This window comes from Brachyhypopomus gauderio, unplaced genomic scaffold (assembly GCF_052324685.1).
Source record: "Brachyhypopomus gauderio isolate BG-103 unplaced genomic scaffold, BGAUD_0.2 sc43, whole genome shotgun sequence".
Lineage (NCBI taxonomy): Eukaryota > Metazoa > Chordata > Actinopteri > Gymnotiformes > Hypopomidae > Brachyhypopomus > Brachyhypopomus gauderio.
The window spans coordinates 2,556,988-2,569,582 of record NW_027506869.1 but is presented as its reverse complement, the minus strand read 5'-3'; the positions used below and the strand labels follow the sequence as shown (position 1 = coordinate 2,569,582).

Here is a 12,595-nt window from a genome sequence, read left to right as displayed (position 1 = left end):
TGTGCGCGTTCGCGGTACGTCAAACGTACGTGCTCGGTCCCGCTGGTTTTATAGATCTGTCAGAACCGGATATTTGTAGCAAAGCTACATGAGATAGCGGTGTTGTGGCCAGGGAACCACCCAGCCGGCTATTCGCACGGCTGTTGACGACTTTTATACAGTTTCCTTTGGCTTTCAGAAATAGAGGGACTTCTACAGGAAACCGCGTCGGGTTCCCTGTGTTCGTTCCCTTAATATTAAAGTAAAACTTGTTTAATAAACGAACCCTGACCGCGTTTTCCTAATATGGATATAGGCGCGCGGTCTCGAGCGCACTAGCGCGAGCGGTCTCGAGCGCACTAGCGCGAGCAGCTAGCTACCATAGAAACGGACACCAGCGGGAGTCTGAGCGCCAGTGCGGTCCGCCGCGAAATGGAGGGCGCCGGATTAACGGAGCTGCTGCGTTACTTACGAGACCCGCGCCTCGTCGCGCGCTTTCAGACCGTCTGCGGCGTGCGGGCGACGCTCGCGAGGAGCGTACCGGGCGTCGCGAGCCAAACGGAGCGGGCTCCGCTCGACGACGACGACGACGGAGCCGCAGACACCGGTGGGGACGGGGAGGGGGCGGACCGAGCCCGGCGGAGGCGGCGGGCGGAAAGGGACGAGTGTAACAACGGCCTGGTTAACGGGACGGCCCTGGCGGCGGGGGAGACGGTGACGGAACCGCACGGCCCGAAGAACAGCCGCTCCGCTGGCGAACCGGAGAGTCGGTGTAACGGGTCGGGGTGGCGGGGTGGCGCGGTGAAGCCTCTGCGCAGGAACTCCCTCACCGGAGACGCGGGGCAGGAGTTCCTGATCCAGAACAAGTTCTTCTACTACCTGTTCACGCTGGGGACCGAGCTGGGCAACGAACTGTTCTACATCTGCTTCTTCCCGTTCCTGATCTGGAACGTGGACCCGTTCGTGGCCCGTCGCCTGATCGTGGTGTGGGTCTGGGTCATGTACCTTGGGCAGTGCACCAAAGATGTCATCCGGTGGCCACGACCGGCCTCGCCACCCGTGGTGAAGGTGGAGATGTTCTACAACTCCGAATACAGCATGCCCTCGACCCACGCCATGTCCGGTACCGCCATCCCTCTGTCTCTCTTCCTGCTGACCTACGGTCGTTGGGAGGTGAGAAACATGGATTATCAGACGTATGAGATGAAACCCCTGTGGTTCATTTCACACCATGTTACAATATTCTATGATCTTTTTTGTTTTGATTATCTGATGCAAAAACATATGACTCACAACTTTGTTGGGCTAAATCCTACCTGTCAGAGTATCATTATTATATTTGATAATACTATATTTGGTCAAAATTATAAGCATGACTTGGTATCTCAATGTTACACTAAGTTACACAGAACTATACAGAACTTTAAATTGTGTTTATTCCGCACAGAGTGCCAGTATTATTCTGAAATAAATGTATGACTCTAGAAGGATGGTTGTAGAGGCCAAACATGCAAAGTTCTAGCTCGGATGCATTAACACAGTTCTCTGTGAGGAGATGAATGATCCAGAGAAGATAATACAGGTCTTGAGACAATGTAAAGTATGCTGCATGTATTCAGTACTGTTCCGGTGAGTGCGCTCAGAGACCAGGCAAACACCACACCTCCTCCACCCTGCTATCTAGTTTGTCCCAGTGGGCCGCTGCTCGTAATAAGGACAGTGAGATACAACGTGCACTGTAGCACTTTCGTCTGTGCGGTCCCGGCACGTGGCACTAACGTTTCAGGAGTTGCGGTATGTGGAGATAACGTGTCCGGTTTATACGAGCAGGAGCCAGCACAAGGCCAATCATGGGTTGGTCCCACTGCAGACTCCAGACCGTTCTTACAGTTTGATGGGAAACATCCATATATCGGTTCATGCATCTATCTATATGTGTTTACATATTCACGTATTGTACGAGTACCACTGCTGTAAATGCAGTGCATTCGTTTCTGATATCCCACGAACTGGAGACTCCAAAACGCTACATGGCGAACACAGGCAGCGCAGGCCATCAGCAGAGCAAAACGTGCGTTGTTCAGGGTTCTGACCGCGTTCCAGGCCATCTGTGTTAAACACTGCTGTCTCCAGTTTGGCTCCAGGAGCCATTTGTACACCACACCACATGTGGGTGCGTTCAAAACTGTGAGAACTGTGCACTGGGTGAGCGTGAGCCGGAATCTGCACGGCTGTGATTTTGTTTCTTGTTACAGCAAACGGCTCATCCACAGAGATAAGGTCCACTGCTATTCCTGATAAACAGTCTCACTGGAATCCACTATCTGTGTCTGTTCTCTCTGTCTCTCTGAAATTCATTTAATAGCCCAGTTTTAATTTACTGCCGAATTGAAACGGAAGAGCACATGGTCTGATCAGGAGGAGGCCACTGCGTTTTGAGCATGTTCAAGATTTAGATTTGCTGTCGTTCATCGGCACACTAGTGTCTGGCAGACTGAGAGGGAGCCTATTCTGTCTGCTGAAGTGCAGACATGTAACAAGAGTTCTGTGCACAAGCCCGAACAGGAAAGCGTGGAGGAGATGGGGCCTCCCTTCTTCTGATTCTCACCATTAGCCTGTGCTGTCCAACAAAGCAGGACTTTAGAGTGGGGAACTACAGATTCCAGTACAGTACACACACACACACACACACACACACACACACACACACACACACACACACACACACAGTCCTCTCACAGTGCATCTTGGGCATAATTGCATACCCAACGTTGCAGTCGCATGGACGAGGACCCATCTTTAATTTGTAAAGAGCCGTAAAGCCAATTAAGGACGTGACCGTTAACGAGGTGCTTTACCGGCGTGCCACTGTTGTGGGTAATTCAAGGTACAAGTCATTAATCCTGCATGAGTAGCACTGCTACTGTTGTCACCTAGGAATATGGAGGCCTTACTCCTCACACACACACACACACAGCTCCTCTGTAATCTGTGACAGATGTTTTACTATGTGAGGGAACCTGTGGCTGGGAAGGCGGCCCGTGCCGAGTGTGCTGGGCTGAAGCAGCGAAGAGCTTCATCTCCGAGCGCCTGGTTCCTTTAACCCCTGCAGGAGTCTCGTGCTCGTGGCCCTGGGTTTCGTGTCATGTGGTGTATCTGCAGAAGGTGCGGTCAGGATGGCGCAACCGTTTTTTGACCCACAGAGGGCTTTTTTTCCCCAAAAGGGAAACGGCCAGAAAGAAAGTAAAGCTCTTAGGTTTTATATACAGTCCAGTGCTGTGAGAAGTTGCCAGAGAGATTTTCTCCAGAAATCTGTTCATAGTGAGCAATGCTGAGTCATCAATGCTGAGTCATCAGCAGAACCATGAAACTTTGCTCATGTCACTTTTTTTTACTTTGTGCAATCCATAGAGCATTTATTTTATATCTGTGTTTGATGCATATTGATATATCCCCAATACATATTATAATCTCAACACATCAGCAATTACAGCAAAAAATATAAGGTGTACTGCGTACTGTACTGGTGTACTGCGCACTCTTAGAACGTGCATGTGCGGTGGTCCATAACAGCCAGGCTTTGTCAGGAGAGCTGACTGTCTTATCACAGCAATGAGCGTGTTCCAGTCAGCACCTTGGCTTGATGACACTTGGCAGACGACGATTTGTTGAGAAGATCCTCACAGACATGGCTGCCTCACTCACCTCTACCCCTCGGTCCACATGGTTGCAAATTCCTGTTGTTCTCATCCGGGGATGGTGAAGTCTTTTCTAAGAGAGACGGTAGAGTCACCGATGATGTTTTAGACATTCTTTAGGCTTTAGGCTTCATCGTGTCCGTCACAGTTTAGTTACTGTAAGAAGACGCGAAAATGCAGTAATGTCTGCTGTCTTTCACCCCAGTGGCTGAGTAAACACAGGAGTTGTTTGTGATTTTTATTATCTAGTGAACTGGCAATGTTAAGGTGCTACTGATAAGGCCTGCAGTGGATTTGAATGTGTAAACTCAGCATGTAATGGCAACATTAGTCTAGGCACCAGCAAGTACCGCTTGCTGTGTGTTATGTCGTAGCAGTGTTTGCATTATTGCATTGTAATAACGCATAGTGTTATACACACATATTGTTTTATATGTACGGCTGCACATGCACACAGACCTTCTAAAATCACACTGGACTCTAACGATGGGGATTATGGCCAGTCATGACCTCCATCATGACCTCTGGCCTGTCCATCTGTGGTCTGTGCCCTCTACATGTATGTATCTTTTTCATGGTTGAATCTAAGCCTCAGGGTTTGGGGCTTTTTGGAGGTCTAAAGCATAAACAAACTGCTTGGGTGCCTTAGATCATCAGTCTGAGTTTGTATGTGTGTACATCTGAATACATCATTTGGTGTCTGCTCTGTATCTATAGACCACCCCCACCTCATGACTGTTGTAAACCGAGAGTGCATAGAGATTCCACATTAATCCTTAGATTCTCTCCTCTGTGTGTGTGTGTGTGTGTGTGTGTGTGTGTGTGTGTGTGTGTCCGTACTGCTGATGTCCATGTGTTAAAATGACACGGCAGTGTCCTGTTAATGTGATCTGACATTTGACTTGTGTCTGTGTGTTTCTTTGTCTACAGTATCCGTTCCTGCTAGGCTTCTCTCTTGCCCTCGGCTGGTGTGTGCTGGTGTGCGTGAGCCGTATTTACATGGGCATGCATTCTGTCCTGGTAAGAAAACACACACACTCACTCCATCCAACACCCACCACCTTATCAACATGCACTTCATACTTAAGTTTGGTTTAGTTCTGTGTCTGTTTCATTTCTCTTATTCGTTCATTTCTGTTCAAATGAGCTGACACAGAACATGGTCACTTTTTCTCTCATTCTCAGCTTGTGTGTGTTTGTGATGGCATCATCTCCGTAGGCTTTGATTTCACACATCAGAAATGCAGGAGAGGCCAGATGTTGGGACTGCTCGTGCTCTTTCTTCTTGGCCCGTGTTACTCTGCATCTGTGTGTTTGTGTGCTAAAGGGAGGGTTGCATCATGGGGCAGAAAAGTGCTGTGGTGTCAGTTCACCGGACCAGGTCATTATAATCTGTGGGTGGGTGTGTTCTGTCTGTGGAGAGTTTGCTCCATTTACCACTCCGTGTACTTCTGATGGGTGCTGTGTTGAAGATGGTGTCCGCTGGGTGCTACATCGCTCTTGGTCCCACCCTTCTACTGTAACGGTGGGCGACACGACATAGGGTTGCCAGTTACGGCCCTTAAAGTCCCGCACAAGGGTGTCCTCACACTGACAATTTAAAAAATAAAAGCTTTATATTGCCAATTGTTTAACACAAAAAGACAGCTGTTAATAAAAACAGACATACAGTTTCAGTATGTAGGCCGTTTGAGTATGTGGTGAGAGCATTACTGTAATATGACATTTAATCATTTGTTCTGGAAAAATGCCTTGGGTGAAGTATTCATCAGTCACTCAATGGAGGAAGGAGGTTGAAGGAGACATTTTCCACTAAGCTGATGATCGTGTGTGTGTGTGTGTGTGTGTGTGTGTGTGTGTGTGTGTGTGTGTGTGTGTGTGTGTGCTTCTGCTCACTCTCTGATGCGGTAATGACATCCCTGGAATGACCTCATGTGTCTGGTTGCCATGCTGAGGTCTCCAGTGAGACCGTTTCCGTGGTTAAGCCCATATTGTGTGTCAGTGCTGAAGCTGATTAAGTGACCTAAGGCAAGAAGGCGCCGTGTCAGTGCAAGAGCGTCAGGGTGTTTTTCCCTACCCGCTTTCTTGAGTTCTTCAGAAATACTATAGAACTATATTGGCTGTGCTATTTAAAACCTGCAATATTCTTCCACAGAACCCACCTATGTGCTACATTTGATTAGTCCTGAGTTGCTTAACAAAAGTATTTATGCCCATGGGGTTGTGTTACAAGGTTACATTACTGGCACGGTGTGTAACCCGTTAGCATCTATACCGATCATAATTGTGTTTGGCGTTTTCCCTTTGGGTGTATTAGGTTGCATGATGCAAACTAGTTTCATGTGAAAACCAGTCCTTTTGTATGCTATTCTATAAAGTGTTAAAGGTTATAGAGTGTCTCATTACCTCTCCTTCAAAAACCTGATTTTGAGAGATTCTTAAAAACCTGCTTTTACATTGTTGGAGTCAATTTCCTTTATAAATTGCTTTAGAAATAAAATTCAGATATCATTTTTCGTTAGTTGATGCTTTGGTTTTAACATATTGTTTTAAAATTATCTAAATATATGATAGATTGGTTAAAATGATGATGTATTGTGCAAATGCAGCCGTACCAAGACAAGGGCAAAATCTGTTTTCCACACCTAGTTTATTTTGTTTCCAACTGCTAAAGCCATGTAATTGCTTTACACACACCCACACACCAGTACTGTACACTATAATGAACACCTTTGGATAATAAATAACAAAAGCAATTACCAACACCTTTGGACTGTAATAATAAACTAATATACTTAGTCTAAAAGGAGCAACTCTTCTGGGAGTGTTAAGTTAATTCTAATATTAAATATACTGTATATAATAAAAAATCATCTCATTAAAACATATTGGTCTTATAAGCTGTTTTATTAAATATCAGCATTTTGCATCGACGATGTGTGTAGGTTTACAGACCAGTGTGGAATTTAAACCAGACCCAGGACACCGGGTTCCTAATAGCAATAGATGGATGTTTTATATTTCATGTGGCAGTGATGTTTTGTGGTTGTGGTTTGATTGTGACCAGTCAAAACTATGTACGGACATTTGTTGTGTGCCAGTGCACAAATCGAGTAGACACTCCCAGCTCTGTCATTTACACCAGGATTTCTTATCTAGTGCAAATCGGTCATAAATATTACACTAGATCTGAGCTCCTCTGCTATGCCCTGACTCCCCATGTAAAGTCATCCTGTCCCAAATCCCCGATGGTATTAGAGATGTTAGGAAGATGGCTAGAGATGCTAAACATACAAAAGATTTCACAGTAGGTTTGTATGTTTATTTATTTATGATTCTTTTCTGTCAGACGATGAATAATAAAAGTTCTTCCATTTAGGTTTTTTGTTTGTTTTTAAGAAATAGCCGTGTGTTCTGAAAACTTTAGGTTTATATAGCCGAGCAGATTCTAAAAGGTTCAAAGGTGATTTTGCATTATTCATAAATGATTTTGGCCTTATGAATCATTAACCTTCCATCCTTAGGATCATCATGACATTTGGCATACTTTTGTTGTGTAACAGTTCTGTAACAACTGTCATTACCCTGTTGTAATTAGTGAATCCATTTATGAACTCTACCACCTTTGTATCACCGCAAGGATTCCATATCAGGTGCTTAGAAACATCCAACCACACTTCATGAAAAGATGTTTTCAACAACCAGTAAATGCAGCTTTGAATCTGTGTTGGAAGTTTGAAGAATCAGTGATCACAGTTTCGAATGCAGCTTTGTACAGCGAATGAAAACACTCAAACACTAATCTGTTTGGTCCTTGCACAACTGCTGACACATGTTCTGCCATTTAAATGGTCACAAATACTTCCTTGTACGTATAAAATGTAGTAATAATTTTTCAAAAAATGTTTGTTTTAGCACCTATAATAAACATTCAGCGTGATATTTCTTTTTAAACGTTGTTTTATTCCAAATCAACCAGTAATCTGACCCAGCATTTCACACTTGTGATGTTATCGTCTGGTCTTCACAGGACGTCGTGGCAGGTTTCCTCTACAGTCTGCTCATCCTGGCTGTTTTCGCTCCCGCCCTGGATGTGATCGACACGTTCAACCTGACGTTCCGTCATGCCCCAGTCCTGATCGTCTCGCTGCACGCTGCCATGGGCCTCTTCTCCTTCACCCTGGATACGTGGAGCACCTCGCGGGGCGACACCGCCCAGATATTGGGCACTGGTGCCGGCATAGCTGTGGCGTCCCACTTCAACCACCAGATGGCGCTGATTCCTGACCCCCCAGCCTCTGCACTACCCTTGACCCCGCCGGCCCCCACCCTTACACTGGCGGGCCTATGCTTGCTAAGGTTTGCCCTCGGTGTGCTAACGCTCCTGGTGACCCGAGCTGTGATGAAGGCCTTCACGATCCCGCTTGTGTGCTGGACTTTCGGAATTCCGAGCGGAGATGTCCGGAAGGCCAGGCAGCACATGCAGGTGGAACTGCCGTACCGGTATATTGTGTACTGGACTGTAGGATTCAGTGCGTTCTTCCTTGTGCCCCTCCTCTTTAGATACATCGGCTTGTCCTGATTGGCTGGTGAAAATGTCAAAAGTGTGGTATCCATTCAGAGTTCAGCTGCCAGATTAATTGACAAAGCTCATGCCAGCCTTTTATAAAGCAAAACAAACACAAAAAGCAAAAATAACAAATATCCCCCTGAACTGTACCTCTGTTGTTCCAGAAGTAGCTCAACGTGAAACAACAGCCCAATAGCGGTTTATTCATATTGGCACCTTTTGATCGACCCAAACCAATGTGTAGCACATCTATAGCTGTCATTATAGCTGGAGAAAATCTATCCCAAATTCTTTTCTTTTCAACTCTAGATGTTTATACTAAACCAGGTTTTGGTCAGACAAGGTTTTACTTTCAACATTTATGTCTTTCAAGGACTAGTATTTAGACACAAAAATGATCGTAGCTGGATTTTCACAGAGAGGGCACACATTTCATTTAGAAATTCTGGATGGAAACAATGTTGTGAAAGACACATATTTTATACAACTGTGGAAATACCCTGGGATTGTAACTTCCCTTCAGGTTATCAGGACCACCTTGGATGCTTGTAAACTTTTAAAAACAAGCCGTCCCATTGTGGGGGTAATTGTGACATGAGAACTTTTGAAAAGAAATTCCTATGTAGGAATTACTGTACTTTTGTTTTTTCTTTAGTTGAGTGAAATACCTGAGCAGATGATTGCAAATCTATGACTGATTGAACGACTGATATTAAAACGTACCAAATTAACTGAACTCAGCTATGACTAGACAAACAAGAACAGTGTTTGAATTTAATTGACGGCCATTTTTCAGTGGATCTCGCATTTGACAATCTGGATTGTACGTCTCAGATGACATAAACGTGTGTGCTTTAACATTGTTAGGTGTTCTTAAACAAATGCTGAAAACAGCCTGAATAACAGGCTTCATTTCTGTCTAGAAGGCTGTTTTGCTTGTTCAAAGCTAGAATGTTTAGACTTGTGGACACTAGTCCTTGTGGACACTAGTCCTTGTGCTTTTTGACACTTCCTTGTGGGCACAAGTCCTTGGGCTGTTTCATGTTTAGAGTAGTGCTCTGTAGATCTGGTTCTCACCCAGATTAACACAGAACATTCAGAATTGGTTTCTTGGACTCTGACTAAGCGTTGTTGCTCACCCACGTTACCCTGTCGGTGTTGATTCTTTTACAGATTCTGGTAAACCTAACATTGGACTTAGATTTACCAAACTCTGAAATTTAACAAGACAGGAAATGTTGCAAGACTAGCTGTTCTTATTTTCTGTTTTTGTGTCCCTTAGAAAAGAACGTCTGCTGCTTAGACCAGTTATTAATGTATCAGAGCTATGCTTGTTTCATTGGTCTGTGTGCTTAAATTTCAGTGTTGCGAATGAATAGTTGGACTACTGAAAAGGTGAAAGAATTAACAGGACTACTGAATGGGTTGAGGAATGAATAGCTGGACTACTGAAAAGTTGAAGGAATGTCTGGGTCTCGCCATTTTCAGCAGGACCCCCAGGTCATTGTTCATACTTCACGGTCATTTTAACAAGTCAAGTAAAAACAAAACAAACAAAAAATGTTTGTAGTTTATGCAGAAACACATTGTTGTGTTGTTGTTGCCTTTAGACAATCAGTTCTAACCACTATAGTGTGTTTCAAGTGAAGTGGCTCTCTAATATGTTTTTGGTTTCCTGAAAGAAGTTTGAAGTTGTCTAATCTTCTCAGTGAGGATATGGAGGACATTTGAATTCCATCATCAGCAAATAGTCACAGGTTGACACCTAACGATAAATTGACCAAGGTTTAAAAAACAGAAAAACTATTTTGATAATTTTGGCCTACTGCCTAATTATAGAATTGTTGTTTAAGATTGATGTTTAGAAAGTGTTTGCGGTACTATTTAAAAATGCACTATTCCCAGAATGCACTGCTCCAATGTGTGCCACAGTCACGCATGAAGACTGCAAGATTGTTCTTTACACTTCCTTATTTCTGTGGCCTTGTGCGTCGTGTGTGTGTGTGTGTGTGTGTGTGTGTGTGTGTGTGTGTGTGTGTGTGTGTGTGTCGGGGGGGAGGATTGGTTTCATCTTTGTAAACAGGATATTCCACTGTAGTTGGATCGATGATGATAAAAATAGCATGTTGTACAGAGATGAAAGTACAGCTCCCCCAGGGTGTATGGACAGACAGAAACCCTTGTTTGTTGTTCTGGTGTAGGGGGGGTTTCACCTCTTAACAACGTGAAGGTTGATGAGTTTAGTAATCGTAAGAGGAGACGTGACGTGGTGTTTAGTCTGTGAAAGCTCAATATTCCGCACCAGTCAGTAACTTATTTGGACACGGCAGGGCTGAAGTCCAAGATGAGGACTTTAAACTCGGACCAAAATAAAAAATACAAAGATATTGGTATCTCGTATTAGGAGAGTTAATTTGCAGATTCATCGTTAAGTTGATGTTAGGTCGACAGTGTTTTCATGTCTGCTTTCAAATTACTGGCAATAAAATCCTATAAAATATTAAAATATTAAGAACTATAAAAGCACAGAGTCCATCAGCACATGCTTGTTCATGTATACATATTTTTGTCCAACAGAACTTTATCTGTAAACTTTAATCTGTAATCCCAAATTAAGCATGTATAGCACTATGGTTCCTTTCCTACACTTGACAAAAATGTGTATTTAACTGTTCTCTATTAATTGCTAGTCAGTTCTTGTGGTAGGATTCAGTCTCTCTCTTCCTGCACTGGAGCGTCACGAGGGAGTCGGGTCTCCCGTGTTCTCCATGTTGACCCGCACACGGTCGGCAGCAAAACCACTCTCGCCATCCTTCCCTCCCAGGTCTGGTCGATTCCATGGTGACCCTCAATCTCAGGCAACCAATCACGTGGCTGTCTGGAGCACCAGTGCAGTGCCATGCCCCCCCCCCCCCCCCCCCCCCCCCCCCCCCAGGTTCTTGACCGCAGTGCCAGGCTGCTTGTACCAGTCTGCACCTGTCTGCACAGCACCTGATTAAGGCAGGTCATGTGATTAGAATCAGGGACCATGGCTTATCTGGGCTTTTAGGACCCTGTTTTAAATGCTGTTTCTGTGTGGTTCCGCTGTGCCTTACTTCTACTGTATCCTTATAGATAAAACAGGTTGTAAAACTTCCTATTGCTTAACAGAACCCATTCAGTAATATGTTTGTATAGATATATACTATTAACACAATGATGGATAACTGGTAGATATTTTCTTCTGAACTGGCAGCAATAATAATTGCCTGTCTGTCTGTTTCCCTGGTATGTTAAGCCATAGGCCAGATTAGTAGAGAAGATTCTTTGACGTGTTCTTCACTATGCAGACTATACAGACTAGGTCGTACAGAGGTAGTAGGGCTACCACCCACAGTGGTAGTAGGGCCTCATTACAGAGTGTCTGAAGGGGTTGGAAAAGAGTTTATCTCCCACCGCTTAAATTCTCTATGCATTGTATATATTTGCAGTACTTGGAAACTAACTTGCTAACTTGCTTGGTTAGTTGAAATATAACAGAATAAAATATGTGTAACTGTATTATTTGTTTCTTGTTTGTATACTTGTTTTTAACACTCAGCCAAATGTGTCTTGAACAGATTTAGTAGTTTGAGTCTGGAAAATTTTTTCAAATTTGGTTTACTTTTTGGTGTCACTGTTAATCTGAGTGAAGCTGTTTTTCCACTTATTGTTAAGCCCCAAAGTTTCCAGTAGCTTTAGATAACATTAGCAATTAGTTCTGTGTCGAGTACAAGAGGGTAATTAATGTGTGGTAACCACTTACCAAAAGTCATGAAGTGTTCATTATAGTTTTGTCAGCTGTAGCAAAGGAGACGCGCGCCCTCTGGTGGATATTAGCGCCCTCTAGTGGACATTAGCGCCCTCTGGTGGACATTAGCGCCCTCTGGTGCCCATTATGTGCCCGCACAACTGCACCACCTGTGCGCGTGGTCGCGATGCGCAGTGAACGTGACCTTTAAACACAGTGTTCGAGATTCGTGGGTCCAAATGCTTGATTTATTTTTATCTGTGTTATCTGATAAACTTTTTTTATGTTTTACTAGATTGTAATGTTTGCATAATTTACTGAGAGGCAAACTCTATTTTTGAAATTGTAAAATTACAATAAAATTAATGCCATCGTGACTCTCGTTTCATTTTTTTTTCAAAGTTTCAGTGTTACTACAAGGTAACTACAGCTGCATGAATTCGTGTCTAAGTATTTCTCCTAACACATGTCAAATGCCCTCTATAAAGGTTTATTTCTCTCTGAAAACACAAATGAGTAACAGTAAATAAGAAATCAGTTTTTATTTTGGGGTGTCACGTAGTTTGCTTTTTACGCACT

General features: G+C 44.0%; 1 protein-coding gene across 1 annotated transcript; it reads left to right on the top strand.

Annotated features, from left to right (window-relative positions):
• Positions 1–83: 83 nt before the first annotated feature.
• On the top strand, positions 84–12,393 carry sgpp1b (sphingosine-1-phosphate phosphatase 1b). Its single transcript, XM_076985795.1, has 3 exons — positions 84–1,152; positions 4,608–4,697; positions 7,708–12,393. The coding sequence occupies exons 1-3, from the start codon at positions 412–414 to the stop codon at positions 8,257–8,259; spliced, it is 1,383 nt and encodes a 460-aa protein (XP_076841910.1). The 5' UTR covers positions 84–411; the 3' UTR covers positions 8,260–12,393.
• The last annotated feature ends 202 nt before the right edge of the window (positions 12,394–12,595 follow it).